General features: G+C 41.0%; 1 protein-coding gene and 1 long non-coding RNA gene across 2 annotated transcripts; one reads left to right on the plus strand and one right to left on the minus strand.

The window, feature by feature from the left end:
* Positions 1 to 8,371: 8,371 nt before the first annotated feature.
* On the minus strand, positions 8,372 to 20,625 carry LOC138435810 (uncharacterized). Its single transcript, XR_011255242.1, has 2 exons — positions 18,834 to 20,625; positions 8,372 to 9,628 (listed from the first exon to the last, which is right to left on the minus strand). It is a non-coding gene; the product is annotated as an uncharacterized lncRNA (long non-coding RNA).
* Positions 15,581 to 17,844, plus strand: LOC138435192 (olfactory receptor 10AD1-like). The gene is made up of 2 exons (XM_069579557.1): positions 15,581 to 15,609; positions 16,878 to 17,844. Exons 1-2 carry the CDS (start codon positions 15,581 to 15,583, stop codon positions 17,842 to 17,844), a joined length of 996 nt encoding a protein of 331 aa, XP_069435658.1.
* Positions 20,626 to 20,838: the final 213 nt, after the last annotated feature.

Here is a 20,838-nt window from a genome sequence, read left to right on the forward strand (position 1 = left end):
GACCATTGTCGGCAGATTAGTGCCTCAGCTTTTCAACACACTGTCTAGGTTTGTCATCACTTTTCTGCCAAGAGGCAATCATCTTCTGATTTCATGGCTGCAGTCACCGTCCACAGTAATTTTGGAGCCCAAGAAGAGGAAATCTGTCACTACTTCCACCTTTCCCCCCTCAATCTGCCATGCAATAATGGGGCTGGATGCCATGATCTTAGTTTTTCTAATATTTAGTCTTAAGCCAGCTCTTTCACTCTCCTCCTTCACCCTCATCAAGAGGCTTTTTAGTTCCTCTTGGCTTTCTGCCATTCGAGTGGTATCATCTGCATATCTGAGGCTGTTGACGTTTCTCCTGCCTGTCTTGATTCCAGCTTGTAACTCATCCAGCCCAGCATTTCTCATGATGTGCTCATGAAGGGGACTCAGCTATACATATACATAAATCCACTCTCTTGTAGATCCCCTTCCCATCTAGGTCACCACAGAGAACTGAGTCGAGTTCCCTGTGCTATATAGTAGGTTCTCATTAGTTATCTATTGTATTTTATATATGGGAGGGTATTGATGTCAATTCCAATCTCCTAATTGACACTGCAACTTTTATAAATTATAAGTTTGTGGTACCCTGCACTGAGCAAACCTATTTGTACCTTTTTCCCAATATCATTTGCTTATATCACATTATGGTAATCCTTGTAATATTTCAAACTTTTAGTTAGTATTATATTTGTCATGGTGATCTGTGACCAGTGATCACTGATGTTACCATGATGGCTTACTGAGGACTCAGATGATGGTTAGCATTTTTTAGCAATAAAGTTTATTTAATTGAATAGGTACATTGTATTTTAGACATAATGTTATTGCACACTTAATAAACTATCATACAGTGTAAACATAACTTTTATATGCACCGGGAAAACCAAAAAATTTGTGTGACATGCTTTCTTGCAATATTCACTTTATTTCGGTGGTCTGGAACAGAACCCATAATATTATGGAGGTTTGCCTTTACAATAGAAAAGAGGGAAAGACCTCAAAAAACTGAAAATACAACTATCATATGACTCAGCAATTACACTCAGGTACATGTCTGAAAGAAAGGAAAACACTAATTCAAAAAGATATACACTTCCCACTGTTAATAGCAGCATTATTTATGATAGCCAAGATATGAAAGCAATCTAAGTGTCCATCAACAGATGAATGGATAAAGAAGCTGTGGTACATTCATATACAGCAGACTACTATTCAGGCATTTAAAAAAAGAATGAAAGTTTGCTATTTGCAACAACATCAATGGACTTGGAGGGTATTATGCTAAGTGAAATGAGTTGGACAGAGAAAATACATACTCTATGATATGACTTACACATGGAATCTAAAAAATAAACTAGTGAATATATCAAAAAGGAGGGAAAATCCTGAACTCTTTAAATAACTTTGATACCAATACTTGACAAAGACAAAATAAGCTAATATCACTTATGAATAGAATTGTAAAATTTCTAAACAGAATTGTGTCCCTACATGTTAAAAATATAATACCTTGTATCATGAACAAACTTGAGTCTATCCCAGGACATTCAAAATTTATTTAATATCAGAAAATGAATTAATGTAAATCATTACATTAATAGACAAATGGAGAAAAATCACATGATAATACCAATAGATGCAGGAAAGGCATCTATTTTACTGAAAATTCACACCTGTTTTTAATTTAAAAAAACAAACAAACAAACAAACAATTCTCGGCCAACCAGGAATAGATACGTACTTCCTTAACCAATAGAGTGATCATATACCAAATCTCTGCAAGCATCACCCTTAATAGGGAAACATTAAAATTACCTTTAGATTATAAACAAACCTAGGGTAGCCATTATCCCTACATTTATTCATAGTTGTACTGAAGATCCTGTTGTAGTGTAGTTGCTCAGTCCTGTCCGACTCTTTGTGACCCCATGGACTGCAGCACGCCAGACTTTCCTGTCCTTCACTGTCTCCCAGAGTTTGCTCAAACTCATGTCCATTGAATTAGTGATACCATCCAACCATCTCATCTTCTGTCGTCCCCTTCTCCTCCTGCCTTCAATCTTTCCCAGCATGAGTGTCTTCTCCAATGAGTCAGCTCTTAGCATCAGATGGCCAAAGTATTGGAGCTTCAGCTTCAGCATCAGTCCTTCCAATAAATATTCAGGGTTGATTTCCTAGATTGAAGATCATATATAGTACAATAAAGCAAGGGAAGTAGATAAGTTGTATAAGAACTAGAAACAAAAATGTAAAACTGTACTTAGGGATGGCATGATTGTCTTCATAGAAAAACTAAAAAAAAAGTACAGATAATTTATTTAAATTAATAGAATTAAACAAGTTTACTAGATGCAAAAATCTAATTGCATTTTTATATTCCAGCAAATAAAATAGAAAATAGACTATTTTAAATAATGTCCAAAACATAAAATATATGGGAATAACCATAATGAAATAGGGCAGTCCTTCATGGAAAGATGCACATAAATTATGGGATGTCACTAGGGAAAATGTAAGTAAACAGAAATATATAAACATGTAACATAACATCAATAGATACACACTTTTTCCTAATGACTCTTGAAGTTATGCCACTTTTGGACAGCTCTTTTTGGTATAATTATTTTCACCCACATTTGAATTGAACATCATGTTTGGGTTAGAATTGTGCTAATAAAATGCTATAGACCAGAGGTGATAAGGAAGTGAGGAGACCAGTGAGCTTCTTTCTTACCATATCAATGAATGATGTAGCAATAGGTGCTTTAAAAGAGCTTCACAAGTTCACTTCTTTTCAGAAGTTTTTGAGTGGATATCTGAAAGATCATAAAAAACCTTTATTGCAAAGTTCACTTTCCTGACGCTTAACTTCTGTGCATTATGTTTCAAAATCACACTTTCCTCCAAACTCATTTATGTTACAAAAATGCCTAAATTATATTAGATTTTGTAAGACGCACACTTGGAGATGGTGGTGGAGGTTTCTGTTATACGATGAGACCGGGGGTGAAACCACCCTGCACAATGAGACTTAGATGCTAAGTCTTATAGATGCTTAGATTCACTCTAGAGTCAGGACACAAGCAGCATAAACTTCAGCTTTATAGGAACTCATGAACTCCAAGTAGAAAGAAGAGCTACAAAGAACTGAAGTAAGAGAATTACTGAAGTTCTTTGACTTATGCAGAATCTAATCCAATGTCAAGCAAGATTTGGGAGAACAGTGGGTGAATTAGGGGAAAGAAGGTTATTTGAGATTTGAAGAATAGAATTGTGATAATAAAGAGGTAGAGGATGATGGTTAGGAAAGGAGCATGTTATCAGTGATGTATGCTCCATCAGGGAGTGCTTTTCTTTCTTTCTTTCTTTTTTTAAGGGAGTGCTTTTGACTGTTTACCACCCTATCAGCAGCATTTAATAAGGTAACTGTTTCATATGTGTATTTAGCCAATCTTTATTGTTGTGTTGAACACAGTGAACATAGTATAATGATATGAAAAAATATTGAATTGGGGGCACAAGGAGTGATATCTAAGTCATAAGAAACCCTAACTAGAAAATTACTTCAAAATAAAACTGTACAATAGGTGCTCAAGAGTTCAAGGCTCCAAGATTTGAAGCTGAGGACATGAGGATAATGACAGTTGCCAGGCCCCCTTAAATATCAACTCATCTCATTAACAGAACAGAAACCCTGAGACTATTCTAGACCTTCCAGGCCACTTGCCATGGAAATAGCCTCACAAGGATATGAGACTATCCCCAGGGGTCCAGTTAAAATGCTAAGACTTCAAGATGAGATAGTTGGCCTTATTACATTTGGCTCCCAACAGTGACCAGGTAGAAGCTCATGCCTGCCTGAGTGTGTGTGTGCCTGTGTGTATGTGTGTGTGTGTCCACAAAGCCCATATTCCCTACCCTATAAATGACCAGCTGGTTTGCAGCAGAATTCACTGGACCCCCTCGATGCCTGTGGATCCCTCCTCTGGGCCTGAGATCAACACAGGAAATGTTATCACCAGGATGTGCCAAAGTCAAAGGAGAAGGTCAGTAAACGTGCTCACTTCTCCAATGAAAGCTGACCCTGACTCTATCTATCCATCAGAGACAAACATCCCTGGCTCCCTCAGTGACCACTTGTGTTGAGATCACATCAGAATTCTGCACACAGTGGCCATGGAGGAGATGCCACAAATCTTGACTCCATTAACTTCCACCTTGCTCCTTTCTCTCTCTCTAGATACTTACCTCTGTCTACTTTTCCAACTCTCTCCAGCTGGTCTGTTCTCTGGATCTCTCCTCTAAATTTACATCAGGCTCTCAAAGACAGCCAATCAGGACTCCCAGCTCTGGATAAGGGGCAAATGTCTTAGGCGTGTCTGATGGGGCCCTTCTGTTTAGCAAAGCCCTGTCTGTCACCAGTTGCTGCAGAGGAGGAGACCATATTATCTCTAGGGTTACTTTTCCTCATTTGTTTTTTTTTCAACTTCCCTCTTCACACTTGTGCTTACTAGTGTCTTCTACTTATCTTACATTTTTCTTTCTTATTCTCTGGAAAAGGAAAGGCTTTTGATTCTAAATGACTCTCTTTTAGAAATTATATAAAAGCTGAGGTTCACATTTTTTGCAAATGCCTTGTGGAGAAAAATTAAGAGAAAATGGGACTTAAATACATCAGGGGAAAAACCTGAGTTAAATGGACAGGACAGGGAGAAGCAGGAACCAGTAGGATGGATTACAAAGTGTGGGTGAGATCTTTTTCTCCAGGTTTCTGCAGGGCCAGTTTGGCTTCTTGGTGGGATGCTTGCCAAGTGTTTACAGTATTCCTTTTACATGTGAAATGAAACCACAAGGAGAGGGAGAGAAAACAGAGATCACAATTATGTGTATTTATTGTCCAATCTGCGCCAGCACTAATTATATATTATAGTTAATCCTCATTTTATAGGGAAAAAAATTGAGAATCAGCCAACTGCACATTATAGTAAGCAACAATAATATCAAGTCTGAATTTCTGATATGCCTGCCTCTAAAGACCCTTTGCTTTACCCTGTGCCTCCCTGCCTCCCTATAAAGTGATGAGATTAGGTTCCAGGCAAGGTTTCTTGTTTTGCTTCCTGTTTATGAATTTATTTATTTATTTTTGGCTGTGCTGGGTCTGTTGCGGCGTGGGATTTTCTCCAGTGGTGATAAGCGAGTTTCTCATTATGGTGGCTTCTCTAGTTGCCGAGTGAAGGCTCTAGGGAATGCAGGGTTCAATAGCTGGGGCATGGGGCTCAGTAGTTGCAGCTCTAGGGCACAAGCTCAATAATGAAAGCACACGGGCTTAGTTGCTCTGCGGCATGTGAGATCTTCCCGAACCAGGGATTGAGCCTGTGTCTCCTGCATTGGCAGGTGGATTCTTTACCACTGAGCCACCAAGGAAGGCTCCAGGCAACGTTTTTTCATCTCTAAATATGTAACTGTTCACCTCTTAAAATCATTTTATTTCTTAGTCTAAGAATCTCTCTGGGTTTCAACTTTACTCTCTCCTACTCTGTTGGTACATATCTTGCTCTCCCCCTTGCTTACTCTCTCTGTCTCATTATCTCTCACTTTTTCTTCCTCTTTACTCTCTTCTCAAAGCTAATTAGTCTCTGCAAATTTTTTCTTCACACACTTTAAGTAGCAAAACAGCTTAATGACATAGAATAGCTAAAGTTGTCTAATCCACTGATGTTCAATAATTCTCCTTGATTTTTAAGTTCTCCTTCCAGTTTCATATTCATTTGCCTTTAGACTTATACACAGTCCCTGAATGTTCAGAGAAATATCATTATGGATGCTTTATGTATAATTTCCTGTCTCTTTTCCTTGATTGTCTAGTTGTTTTACTCTTTAAGTCTCTGTACTGAAGGAAGGAAGCAACGAGTCTAGGGTGGTTTCATTATAGCTTGTAATGGAATGGTGAATTCACTTTAGGACTCAGCTGGAGAACGATTAGGGATGATGGAGGGAGATCAAGTCTCAGAAGATCCGGGCACTATCTGGAGTTACAACCTCAGCTATAAAGTGAAATGAAGGTTATTGTCAGTATTTCCATGATTTATGGTGACTCTCATTAGTGCAGATCAACACGAATGGTCTTCTAATAGAGTTTGTGACCTAAACTGATCTTTTGATATCACAGGGATCTGGGTCATCACAGGCATCTGAAATGCCCAGCCACAGCACATTTATAACATTGGTCCAGGCCAGACCATCACTAAGGGATCCAGGTACTTCAGAGATCCTATTTTAGAAAGATATAGAAATATTGAAGTGGATCCAGTATCAAGGAGAAGGATGAAGCAAAAATAAAGCAGAAGACTGAGACAGTCAAGAGAATTTAGAATATTTCTGCAATTTAACTCAGTTGGATCTCTGTGGCAAGCCAGTTATTGGCAAGGCCCTCTGAGGAGCAAAAAGACTATTCAGTGTCCATCTTGCTTAAGAAAAGGGAAATGGGAAGAAACTTAAAATAGAAAAGAGGGGGAAAACAGGTAAGCCTATAGAAACACTTCTAAGTAAATCTGTAAGACATTGGGATGGGTGGCTAAATTGTAACAGAGTTACCAGCAGAGACCTCCAGGACTCACACTAAAGACTAGTTGTCCTTCCTTAAAAGTTATTTACATCTGCCCTCAGAATACCTCGATCCATATGCTTATGTCTGGATCCATATGCTTTTCCCTACACAACTTTATTAGATAATGGCAAAAATTTATTTCCTATTGTCTCCCAATGTGATTCCTAAATTCCTCAAAGTTCATGTAGATGTGTCAGTGAAAACCATGGAGTTCCAGAATTACACCTCCTATTTTAAAATCTTTAAAAATGCCATAATTCCAGGGCATTCCTAATAATATGTGAAACCAGCAGGGAAAACAGTTCTTCTTTTCTGACCAGTTAAGGACTTAGTAAGGGCCTGGCCTGTCTTTCTAATGACAGGTTAGTGCAATAGAATGCAGGGTCAAGGAGACCTGCAGAAGAGGGGCTCTGCTCTTACAAGGCCTTTCCAGTTTCTCTTCTTTCTGTACCTAGTGAACAGACCCACTGTAGTTTCCTCTCCCTCTGACATTCCTGCAGTGAGACACCACCCAACTGAGTATTATTTTGTTCTCTCCCTGTACCGGTAGGCAACAAATTCTTCCAAACAACCCCTAATTGCGCATTCCCTCTGATCGCCAATTGTGGATGACGGCAGTCTCACTAACAAGGATCTCTGTAAACCCTGGTTGCCCTTCTATTTTAACAGGGCTAATTCCGCCCATGGGCAGAGGAGCCTGGCAGGCTACAGTCCACGGGGTCTCAAAAGAGTCAGACATGACTGAGCAACCAAACAATAACAACACAATTCAGGACTCATCCCTCATGGATTTCTGGGGCTTGTCATCCTGTCTATATTTTTGAATGATGAATGGCCCTCTATTGCATCTTTTAATCTGATTTCTAAATTCTGTTAGTTTTACTGTTCAGTAAAACAGTATATGTTCTCTCATTCTTAGTTAACAAAGAGAAATTGATTGGCCACTTTAGGGTGAACTACATATTCTCTGATCTGGAATTAGGAGGGTGGATGCCTTTGCCTTCTTCCTGCAGGCTGCCTTTGATCTAATCTTATTTGATTAGGAGAATTTTCAGAGATGGAAGAGGGAATACAAGCCTTATAAATCCTAAAAGCTGGCTTTTAGTTTCCAGCCTTGAGAAGCAAGGGAAATCTTCACTCGATCTTCAAATAAGCCCCGATTAGTTTACACTTTTTATTGTATATAATTGATTTCTAAATTATCGTGTATTGGCCATCATGGAATGGTTACCTCCAACTTATTCACACTTTATCAAATTGGGAGCAGGAATTTCCATCTTTCCTAATAAAGACTGAAGAGAAACTGCCTTTTATCACAAAATGACATATCCACTAACAATTCAGTTTACTAAAAGAACATCTTTTTATGGCTATTTTCCACCTCTTAAGGTCTCCTCAAGTTTAGATGTAATTTCAGCATTATACCTGATGTGAACCATTTGAGGGTTAACTCGGGTTCTCAGGTTCTCAATTATAGTGACTATCTTTTCTTACCAAGGATGCCTTTCTCCAAGAACAACCTTCTTTAGTTTGTCAGTTGTTAGCAAATATTGCATCTGCTATTTTCCTTTTTATTCACACTTTCCTGAGTATTTTATGATTTCATTACTCTTTAGATCCCCCAGTATTTTATTGAAGCTTGATTAGCACTCTTAACCATATGATATTATATTTAATTTATAAAATATGCCTGTCCTTAACTGTACTGTATACGCTACCAGAACTTAACAGTGCTTAAAAAATATATTTTTAATATGCAGATTCCATTTTTAAAAGATTTCAGGAACTTTGAGGATTGTTGTTCAGTCACTCAGTCGTGTCCAACTCTTTGCGACCCCATGGACAGCAGCAGGCCAGGCCTCCCTGTCCATCACCAACTCCCGGAGTTTACTCAAACTCATGTCCATTGAGTCGGTGATGCAATCCAACCATCTCATCCTCTGTCATCCCCTTCTCCTCCCACCTTCAATCTTTCCCAGCATCAGGGTCTTTTCAAATGAGTCAGTTCTTCACATCAGGTGGCCAAAGTATTTGAGTTTTAGCTCAGCATCAATCCTTCCAATGAATATTCAGGACTGATTTCCTTTAGGACGGACTGGTTGGATCTCTCTGCAGTCCAAGGGACTCTCAAGAGTCTTCTCCAACACCAGTGTTCAAAAGCATCAATTCTTTGCCACTCAGCTTTCTTTATAGTCCAACTCCCACATCCACACATGACTACTAGAAAAACCATAGCTTTGACTAGACAGACCTTTGTTGACAGAGTAATGTCTCTGCTTTTTAATATGCTGTTTAGGTTGGTCATAACTTTTCTTCCAAGGAGTAAGCGTCTTTTAATTTCATGGCTGCAGTCACCATCTGCTGTGATTTTGGAGCCCAAGAAAATAAAGTCTGTCACTGTTTCCATTGTTTCCCCATCTATTTGTCATGAAGTGATGGGACCAGATGCCATGATCTTCGTTTTCTGAATGTTGAGTTTTAAGCCAACTTTCTCACTCTCCTCTTTCACTTTCATCAAGAGGCTCTTTAGTTCCTCTTCACTTTCTGCCATAAGCGTGGTGTCATCTGCATATCTGAGGTTATTGAGATTTCTCCCGGCAATCTTGATTCCAGCTTGTGCTTCTTCCAGTCCAGCATTTGTCATGATGTGCTCTGCATATAAGTTAAATAAGCAGGGTGACAATATACAGCCTTGATGTACTCCTTTTCCAATTTGGAAAGTCTGTTGTTCCATGTCCAGTTCTAACTGTTGCTTCTTGACCTGCATATAGAGGTCCCAGGAGGTAGGTCAGGTGGTCTGGTATTCCCATTTCTTTAAGAATTTTCCACAGTTTGTTGTGATCCACACAGTCAGTCTTTGGCATAGTCAGTAAAGCAGAAGTAGATATTTTTCTGGAACTCTCTCACTTTTTTGATGATCCAACATGAGGATTACAGACACTTAAAAATATAAATGTCCTAATTAATATTTTTCATTTATGTAGTGACCTGCAAAAGGAAACAGTAAATTAAAATTTGTTGAGCACTTTCATATTGCAGATATTCTATATGGTTTATGTGTATATTTTTATATAAATTATATATTTTTGATTGAATAATTTTCTCCTAATCGTCACAACTACACAGACAAATATAGTTTTCTTCATTTTACAGATGAGAAAACAGGTTTGTAGGAATTGATTTTTAAAGTTTTGTCATGGACAGCATTGAATAATGTAGAAAGTTGGAACTCAGATGATCATTTATTCTATGATTCCTTCAACATACATATATTGAACAACAATTGTTAGGCAGTATCCCAGAAAACAAGGATGTAAAATCTCTGGAGTTACGGAGTTCAGGAACAAATGCAATTTCAAATAGGCTGATGTGGGAAGAGTTACTGAAGACTTCACTATGGCTGCAAGAGTTGAGACTGGTCTTGTCGGAGCAGTTTGTCAAATGGAGAAATATATATGAAGACTGAATTCCAAAAAGAGCACTAGTAGAGTCTTGGAGGCTTAGGAAATGACAGTGTATTTGGGAAACAAAAGTTGTAGCTGGACTGTAGAGTGTTCTATAGGGGAGCAGGGGAAGATAACAGTATTTAATTGCTCCGCAGGTAAAGAATCCACCTACAAGTGAAGGAGACAAAGGAGATGCAGGTTAAATCCCTGGGCCAGGGAAGATCCCTTGGAGGAGGAAATGGCAAACCACTCCAGTATTCTTGCCTGGAAAATTCCATGGATAGCGGACCCACAATGACTCAGACATGACTGAGCACACGGCATGAAAATGGCAATATAATATGGAGATTAGAAAGGGGATGGAAAGTGACTTCATGGTTTCTGAACCATGGGGTTCAGTTAATATTGTTAACTAAGGAGGAGATTAAGACAAAGAGCCATGGATGCTCCTGGGGCACTGATAACTGTGCAGACTTCTCTCTATTCTTTATCTTTCACTAGACCAAATCTAAACCAGACTTCCACTGAAAAATTCTCAAAACTCTTAAATGCAGAACAATAGCTTAAATGCCCTTGTGAGACAGGAATTTCCTCTAGCTACCATTTCTGGTTTTCCTGACCTTGAAAGAAATTGAAAGCCACTGCCTACCATAGCAATGGGCTTCCCTGATAGCTCAGTTGGTAAAGAATCCACCTGCAATGCAGGAGACCCCAGTTCAATTCCTGGGTTGGGAAGATCCCCTGGAGAAGAGATAGGCTACCCACTCCACTATTCTTGGGCTTCCTTTGTGGCTCAGTTGGTAAAGAATCCACCTGCAATGTGGGAGACCTAGGTTCAATCCCTGGGTTGGGAAGATCCCCTGGAAAAGGGAAAGGCTACCCACTCCAGTATTCTGGCCTAGAATCCATGGGTCGCAAAGAGTCAGACACGACTGAGCCACTTTCACTTCAGTTCACTTCACCATAGCAGTATTCCCCAGGATGGACCTCCTTAAGTGCCTTGAAGCTCCCTTTTAGTGTTGTTGGGGTTTTTTTTTCCCCTTCACCACCTCCTGCCAATTCCACTCACGATAAAAAAAAATGTTAGTATTCCCTCAGGGTAAGTTCTGGTTACTCATATGGCCAGAGGCACTGCCTCCCTGGTGATTCAGAATGTCATCTTTCAAACCTATGTCATTAATATTGCTGCTGTTGCTGCTGCTATTTAGTTATTTATTGCACTCTCTTCCCATCCCAACTCAGTTCTCTGTGCTCTTGGGTCAGTTTATTCTCCTTTTCATCGTGATGGAAAGACTGGAGTATAGACCTGGAGAAAATCAACAAGGAGGCTTCTTGGCTACTTTAGGCATTGAGGGTTTTGTAGGCTTTAAGCTACTGAGTAGCCCAAGAAAAAAAAAAAAAAAAAACTTACCAAGTAGTCCACCTCAAACATGAGACCTAGCATTCCTCAACAGAGTTGGGAGCCAAAACCCCAGATAATATGAACTGCCTGGACTTCTTTGAGCTATCTTGGGGGTAGCTATAATCTCAAAAGGTCACTGGCAGTGGAATTGGGTGCTCAACAATCACTCACCCACTCTCCATAGGAGACACTTTTGAGGAAACAATTCTGCAAGATAAAAGAGTATGTTCATATTCAGCTTAAAGAAGACAAGTCTACAGGACTTTAGTGACTTGAAATCTCTAAATCACAAGTTTCCACCCTTTGTGAGTTCCAGTTGCTTTTGATTAAACTGTGGACTTTCCAAGGAAATAGCTCTGACACACACACTATTTCCTATAACATTTCAGAGATGCATGGACATTCTGAAACATCTACTGATTCCCCTGGGTCCATGAACCCAAGTATGAATATATTTACCTAAACAGTTTTCGCCTAGAAGACATTTTTCTGCTTTAAGGTCACCCTTATGGCAGCAAGTGAAGAGGAACTAAAAAGCCTCTTGATGAAAGTGAAAGCGGAGAGTGAAAAAGTTGGCTTAAAGCTCAACATTCAGAAAACTAAGATCATGGCATCTGGTCCCATCACTTCATGGCAAATAGATGGGGAAACAGTGGAAACAGTGTCAGACTTTATTTGGGGGGGGGGGACCTAAATCACAGCAGATGGTGATTGCAGCCATGAAATTAAAAGATGCTTACTCCTTGGAAGGAAAGTTATGACCAACCTAGATAGCATGTTCAAAAGCAGAGACATTACTTTGCCAACAAAGGTCCGTCTAGTCAAGGCTATGGTTTTTCCAGTGGTCATGTATGGATGTGAGAGTTGGACTGAGAAGAAAACAGAGCGCCAAAGAATTGATGCCTTTGAACACTGGTGTTGGAGAAGACTCTTGAGAGTCCCTTGGACTGCAAGGAGATCCAGCCAGTCCATTCTAAAGGAGATCAGCCCTGGGTGTTCTTTGGAAGGAATGATGCTAAAGCTGAAACTCTAGTACTTTGGCCACCTCATGCGAAGAGTTGACTCATTGGAAAAGACTCTGATGCTGGGAGGGATTGGGGGCAGGAGGAGAAGGGGACAACAGAGGATGAGATGGCTGGATGGCATCACTGACTCGATGGACATGAGTTTGGGTGAACTCCAGAAGTTGGTGATGGACAGGGAGGCCTGGCATGCTGCAATTCATGGGGTTGCAGAGTCGGACACGACTGAGCAACTGAACTGAACTGAAGGTCACAAAATGAGTAATCTAAAAATCAAAGAACTATAGTATGCAGAAGAAGGACCAGGCTTCAAGCTGTCTAAGATCTGAAATTACTAGAGAGACATTTTATTTAAAGCAAACCTGCAAAAAACAGAGGCTGAAGCTTTCTAAGAGAAGAACTTAACATGATTTTAAACAAGGCTGGTGAATTCCTTTACAACATGAGTGAACCAACCTCATCCCTAAAACAAACATACTCTACAGAATAAATAAGCAATACAATGCTCTATTATATTTTCTTTCCTGTAGTTATAAAATGATAGGAAGGCAACAGAAACATACTGGCTTAATTGTTGAATTATTCAAAAGTGTCCTGGCCCCTCTGTAAAAATGACAGGAATCAGAGTCTTACTCTATAATGAGACATTTTCCCACCAGTCTAGTCTACAGTAGCACATTTTGTTCACTGTGCTCCTGTGGTCATGGAATATAGACATCTCTCAATTCACCAGCACTGTTCTTTGAGAATTCAACATGTGTGTTTGTCAGCAGAATTCCTCACTCTCTCAGGATTTGTCAAACACCACTGCGGCTCACTTTCTTTTTGTTATAACAGCTCTATCACACTTCTTTGCTTAAAATTTTATTTCCATGTATGTGATAATATTACTAATAACTGGACTTTGATGGGGTCCAATAAGTAACACTACTCCCTCCTTTACTTCTTAATCAATTGAGAAATAAGGTAGCACCTGAATATGGGGGGTAAAATATCAACTTTATTAATACCAATATAGAAATTTGAGCAATTGGACTTACTAATGCAGAAACACAGTTAGACAGACTTATTTCCTTGTGCTGGCAGCTACAACACTGCCTCCCCAAACAGAGGTGGAACCTGCCCTTAAGAAGGTTACTTACTCCAAAGGGGAAGTCTAGAGGAAAGAGACAGACGCATGTGCTTGGCTTTCCTTCTAAAATCAGATAACCACTCCATCTCCCCTCCATGAGATGGTGTGAATGAAGGAAGAGGGAAGGGTCAGGGGTATGTTGCTACGATAGTTTCATTCATGTGGAAGGAAACATCAGCAATATGGAAGCTGTTATTCCTCACACACCCCTAACTATGCACTCTCTTGCCCCATTAAGTCTTTGTTTAACCAGGGATAGTGGTGTATTAAGACAATCCCATTTCTACCTTCATGTGGCTGCTCCTCTGATGTAGGTTCTTCAATGAGATTAAATCACATCATTAAATTACAATAATAAACTTGAGGTTTAAATGTGATGGTGGGTGTAAACTATTTGATAAACTAGTGTAATTTAAATGAGATTACAGACCTCCAGTCTTTACATAAGAAACCCAAGGAATTATGAGTGGTTATTTAATCTCTACACACTTGGCAAAAGAAAATCCCATGATCCTCTTCTGGTCTAACAAGGAAATCTCACAAGTATGTGTATGTTTTAGAAAACAAAGAGATACTGATCTATATATTACCATGGCCATAATTAAGACTTACCAATCAAAATTACATTTTAGAGGTTCAAGATTACCTTTATAGCACATAGCAACAATTTCTGATGTCCAGTCTTAGAAAATTCTTTGCTAGAAATAATATTTGCAAGGACATCTTTTATGTTATAGAATAATATGAGCTTATTTGAAGCTAAAGGAGAATTTAGCTTTATTTTCCTGCTGGTATTTCTTCAACTGTTAATAGTTATAAAAAAAAATGTGATTTCAAATCAAGGTGCTAGAATTCAGTTAGTTATCACAGACAAAATTAAAAACCTTAAGAAAGTAAAAATAAACACTATAAAAAAGTGAGAACAATATAGGCTTACTAATAAGTGGAATACATGAAATGTAAAGTTTCTCACCTATTCTATAAAGTGCAGTACACACATAACTTAGTGCCTGCATGCTAAGTCGCTTCAGTCGTGTCTAACTCTTTGCAACCCTATGGACTGTAGCCTTCCAGGCTCCTCTGTCCATGGGATTCACCAGGGAAGAATACTGGAGTAAGTTGCCATACCCTCCTCCAGGGATCTTCCCAACCCAGGGATCAAACCTGCGTCTCTTTTGTCCCCTGAATTGTCAGGTAGGTTCTTTACCACTAGCCCCACCTGGGAAGCCTACATAACTTAAGGATATTATTTAAATAAACATTAATCACCCATGGTATAGATGACAGAGAACTAACAAGGCCATCATACAAAACTTATCTTCCAGAGTGGCCCACCAGGTCAGACCATTCTCTCTGGACAAATTCTTCAAACACCATGAGTTTCTCTGTTATTTGTCACAGTAATTCAATGACAAACGTCATTACCAGCCGAGCAACAGAATGAGGTAGGATGTGATATTCAAGATATTATTGTCACATTTACTTATACAAATGTTTGATTGGTTAACTCCTGACTAATTCTTGTAGTTAACAAGACACCAGGTATCACAGAATATTCTAACGAACAAGCCACAAATAAACATTTGTACTCCTGCAAATCATAATGATTCCATAGGCTGAATTTCAGTTTCTTCTTGTCTGAAGTGTAGCTCACTTACTTCACTTGCCCAGACTCTGACCTTAGTTTCAACAAGTCCACTATGCCCAGGATTTAAAGCTACTTCTTGGATTAAACAATTCTTTATGCCCCTCCCTACTCATTCTGGGCCCCCAAGAGAGGAATTTCTAGGGGATCATTCAAAGCAGCTATAATGGGAATGGCCTACTGCCCAAACACTGCCTGGACCTGTCAGGAAACACCTACAGGGATTCCAAGAAAGAAGTGGCAGTAATGGCATAGGTATGTTTTAAAATTAAGTTAGGTACCTGAAAGAAGACATGGAGAGCAGAGAGAAGTTCAACCGCAGGTAGCTCAATGACAGATACCCACCACCAGAGATGAGAAAGGGAGAGGAAGAAGAACAGAATGAGAAATGGAATAAGTGGAAAACCATGGGAAAGACAAAAAGAGGGGAGAAATTGAGAGAGTGTATAAAAGGGAATGGAAGAAGAGAAAATGAAGAAGAGTGACTGGCAGAACTGAATGTTGAGAACAAATACACTGTCCATAAAAATCTGAAAGTGAAAGATCTGTCTGATGTATCCTAACTCCAAAACAGGATGAAAAGTAGGAGATATTTAATATGAACATAATGACTTCCTAAAAATCGCAGTGAGAATAGAGCATGAGAATTCTGGATGTTCGTTCTCTGATAACAGAGAAAAGAACAAGATTTACTCTCTATTAGTAAAGGGACAGCTTGAAGTTGTCTGAACATCTATCCAAAACGATTGAATTTGTGCCCTGCTCAGAACTTCCCTGTTTTCAGGGGGACGGTTGGATCCTTTTACCCAGTTATGTATTGCCCTAAATTCCCACCCCAGCAGGAAAACTGTCTCCTATTAGGAAGCATGCCAGAGCTCACTACCAGGCCCATCTCCAGCATGCCTGGCATGGGTGGTTAACGCAACAGCAGCAACCACCAGGAACCTGAGACTGGAAAGAAGTAGGATGATTGGGAAGAGCTGAGTATGATGTTTCAAGTTATGCTAATCATTCTCATCTAAGGGATAATCCTGAGAGTTGGCATATTTTTATTTTCTCTAAAAATTCAACCCATTCATTGTTTTAAATAGAAAGTATACTTGAGCTTTTTCCTTTCCTAGAAAAATACATCTTCAAATGTCTCTCAAGTGCATCTTCAATATGATCTATGAACTAACAGCTACCATCCCCTCCTCTGAAATACTCCACTCCTCTGTTTGGCATGGGTTCTAGAAAACTATCTTGTTTTTTCACCTCAATTTGATTAAACGCTAACCCTTCCACATCAAAGATATTGGAACAGATACATGACTTGAGCCTGAGTAAATTAGAATAAAGTATAACCACCCCTGCCTTAATTTTTGATATTATGATTCCATGGAGGCGACTACGGTGACCCTGGAATTTTCACTGCCCTATAACATTGCCAATTACATAATGTTTACTTAAGTTACAAAACATTTACCACCACTCATTCATCTTTTATATTACATCCACTAATATTAGGTGGGTTTCTATACTCAAGTGAGTACCTTGCATTACTCTACAGCTGTCTCTCTTGTGCTTTCTCTGTCCCTCCTCCTCCTCAAGTGGATCCACACCAGTGGACCTAAGGAATGGCAGCACCGTGACTGAGTTTATCCTCGTGGGCTTTGAGCAGAGCTCCCCACCCACTCGGGCATTGCTCTTTGCCCTCTTCCTAGCCCTCTACAGCCTTGCCATGGCCATGAATGACCTCATCATCTTCATCACCTGGACAGACCCCAGGCTCAACAGCCCCATGTACTTCTTTCTTGGCCACCTGTCCTTCCTGGATGTCTGCTTCATCACCACCACCATCCCACACATGCTGATCCACCTGACAGTGAAGAACCATATTGTCTCCTTTGTCGCTTGCATGACCCAGATGTACTTGGTCTTCTGTGTGGGTGTGGCTGAGTGCATCCTCTTGGCTTTCATGGCCTATGACCATTATGTTGCTATCTGCCACCCACTTAGCTATGCCCAGATCATGAGCCGGCAGGTCTGTGTGAGCCTGGTGAGTACAGCCTGGTCCTTTGGGTTGATCAATGGCATCTTGCTTGAGTATATGTCATTCCAGAATCCCTTCTGCAGAGACAACCACATAGAAAACTTCTTCTGTGAGGCCCCCATAGTGATTGCTCTCTCCTGTGGAGACCCCCAGTTTAGTCTGAAAGTCATCTTTGCCGATGCCATTGTGGTGCTGCTCAGCCCCATGGTGCTCATTGTCATCTCCTATGCCCGCATCCTGGCCTCCATCCTGGGCAGGAACTCCTCCTCTGGTCGAGGCAAGACCTTCTCTACTTGTGCCTCCCATCTGACCGTGGTCATCTTTTTCTACACCTCAGCCATGTTCTCTTACCTGAACCCCCGCAGCACACACGGTCCTGACAAAGACAAGCCTTTCTCCCTCCTCTACACCATCATCACCCCCATGTGCAACCCCGTCATCTACAGTTTCCAAAACAAAGAAATGAAGGGGGCCATGGTGAGGGCCCTTGGGAGGAGCAGCCTTTCCCAGGCAGAGTCTGTCTAGTGGGAAGATGCCTGGAGGGGCAGCTTCCTCCTCCAGTCCTGAGAGGGGATAACTTTCCTGTGCTGAGAGGCTCCAGGAAAAAGCATTCATAGGTTTCTCTGCACCAGCATCAGGCCTGGAAGATCCTATTGATATTTAATGCTCATCTATCTGATGTACCTTTAAACACTGTGTTCTCTTGGACCTTTTTCAGGAGACTTGGAGACCTTCCTGAGTAATTTTCTTCTAAGTTCTCACAACAGGATCTATAACACATAAGCACACTTAATTCCATTTCATTTTCTTTGCATAGCACTTTTATATGCTCTTCCCAGCCTGAGTTCTGCCTAGGCATTTAGGAGTAAACGTTTTCTTTCAGCTTAATCTGTTTTTCTTTCTCACACTTCATTCTCACTTCCTGAATCTGCCCTCATCCAGTCTGCTTCTATATGAAAAACAGTAGAGGAAGGAAAAAGAAAAAGGTTATTACGGAGCAGTTGACACCAAAGAAGTTAGAGAAAAGAAGAAAAAGAAAAGCTAGGCATCATCAGCCTAAACTTTATCTTGTTTGCCTCCACTAGCCCATGAGGGGGAATATGCAGCTGCGTTTGGTGTTATGTTTACGCTGCTGTGTGTTAGGGAAGGGCAAGTAGGAGAGGCCAGGTGTCAAATCTCTTCTTCCTCAGTCCTTTAGTTTTCTTAAGTACATGACTATTTGATATTTTGCTTCAGATTCAAGTATCGGTTTGGCCAAAATGTTTGTTCAGGTTTTTCCATAATGGAAAGACCTGAGTGAACATTTTGGCCAACCCAATAGTGAGTACCTCTACCAAGCTTCTCAGACTGCCAGTTTCCTTCCCTTTTACTCATACTCCTAAACAACTCCCCTCTCCCTGCTGCCTATTTTTCTCAACCATCCTTCATTTCATTCCAATTCAGTACTATTCCACCTTCTTCCTTATGGTAAATGGGTCCACTTCATTCCCTATACATTAAATCTCCACACTTACCTCCACCACTGCAGATGGATTTCTTAACTTGCAACCCTTCCTCCCTTGGCTTAGCTTCTCTTCTTCATGAAACCCAGTGTCCCTTGAGAGGGCATAATATTCTCAGCTGTTCTCTTTCTTTGCAAAATGCATCCTTCTCACGCTCCTTTCATAACAGATAGCAAAGAAAGGGCTTTGTTTTCTGACGCTACTTCCTTGAGATGAAAGCACCTCACTTGGGATGCCCTTGAATGGATATCGTGATACAATCCTTTTCACATCCTGACATCACATACTAACTACCCTTCACCCCACAAAGCTCTATTCCTTTGAGTCCAATTGGTGATTATCTAGATAACAGAGAACACGTGAGACACACTAGTCAGCAAGAAAGGAGACACCACTGTCATCAAGAAGAAACAATAAACACAGAACCTAAACATTTACATTATCAAAGAAAAACTACACCAAGGCAAAGTGAAGCAGGCAAGACTTTCTTTAAAGCTACTGCAGTAGGTAGGAGACTAATTCAATGCTGGTCAAACAAGTGGCTGGTGAGTTTGTATGAGCTGCAGTAAGGGGATCTTAGGCCTGTGAGTGGCAATTGCTCTTAGCCAGAGTACTTCGGAATGACAGACAGTACTCACAACTATTAAGCACTTAGGTTTGAACAGATTTAAACTTCACAAAACCCTTTAATAGTACTAACTCCATTTTGAGAAGCAAAACTGAGGACCATAAAAGTTAATTTGCTCAAATTCACTGCGCATTTCAAAAGGCTTAGCTTTTTCTAACTGGGCAGCACTTCCCGAGCATGCACTCCTTAAGAGGTAATCCAATAACTATCCCCAAGAATGGGGCAATCTTTATATTGAGGAAGTGATACTAGAATTATGCCTCAAAAAATAAGTAGTGAATTAAGATCAACCCTGAATATTCATTGGAAGGGCTGTTGCTGAAACTGTGGGCCACCTGTTGCAGAGAGCAGACTCACTGGAAAAGACCCTGACGCTGGGAAACACTAAAGGCAAAACAAGAGGGCAGCAGAGGATGAGATGGTTATACCATCACGGACTTAATAGACATGAATTTGAGCAAACTCCAGGAGATACTGGAGGAGAGAGGAGCTTGGCGTTCTACAGTCCATGGCGTAGCAGAGTCCTCACGATTTGGCGACTGAACAACAAAGTCAATTAAAAGACTGAAAATGGGTGCGGCATTGGCACGGATTTAGAATTCCAGCCAAAAGGAACTGCCTGATTCGTCATTAAAATGGTGTGTTCAACGTGGATGACAACAGGCCAGTATGGCCAGGAATGCTGAAAACTCAGGCTGCGTGACCTAGAACTGTCTTCTCTAGGCAACGCACTTCCTGGTTCAAGGTCGCGAGCTCCAAAGAGCCCCGGCCTCAAACGGGAACCTAGGCATGGTGGGGGGCTGGCCTTTTGCGGAACAGAAGCCGCCGCCCTGGCCGCGTTTCCCCCGCCACAGTCTCTGCCCTGGTCCCCAGTGGCATAAGAAGAGCCCACAGGGTCCGCGAAAACTCCTGTAAATGCGTTAACTAAAAGCCATCCCGAAATGCGCATCCCTACTCATCTCCCAATGCGAAGCCACTAGTCGCCGGACCGCACGATCACGCTTTAGGGTTACCACACCCCGGCCCAGGGACCGAAACTGGGAGGGAAAGCCAGGAATTCTACCCAGAGTCCCGGCTCAGCCCGCCCTCAGCTTTAGCCAGGCCCCTAGGTTCCTTTCATCTAAAGCCGGCGCCATGTTTCCCAGCCCGCTTTGGCGCCGCACCACTAAACTACCCAGCAGGCCTTGGGGCCCTGACCTGATTGCAGCCGCCGGAAGGGGTGGGCGTGGCCGCGCTACGAACCTGCGGCCAATCAACTTTCCGCAGCCTCTTAGATCGCAGCTGTAGCAACCAGTGAGCTCCTTCTCCTTAGCCGCCCCTCCGGGACTGGAGAGCCCGAACCAGACCACTCTGGGAGATACCAGCTTTTCTGGGAGACTCCGCAGCCGC

Source organism: Ovis canadensis, chromosome 3 (genome assembly GCF_042477335.2).
Source record: "Ovis canadensis isolate MfBH-ARS-UI-01 breed Bighorn chromosome 3, ARS-UI_OviCan_v2, whole genome shotgun sequence".
Taxonomy (NCBI): Eukaryota; Metazoa; Chordata; class Mammalia; order Artiodactyla; family Bovidae; genus Ovis; species Ovis canadensis.

What these genes read in the sequence shown, in the direction of transcription:
- LOC138435192 (XM_069579557.1), top strand. Translation starts at nt 15,581, where the DNA reads ATGGAGAGCAGAGAGAAGTTCAACCGCAG. An exon ending in AGAGAGAAGTTCAACCGCAG is followed by an intron (nt 15,610 to 16,877) that starts GTAGCTCAATGA and finishes CTCCTCCTCAAG; the next exon opens with TGGATCCACACCAGTGGACC.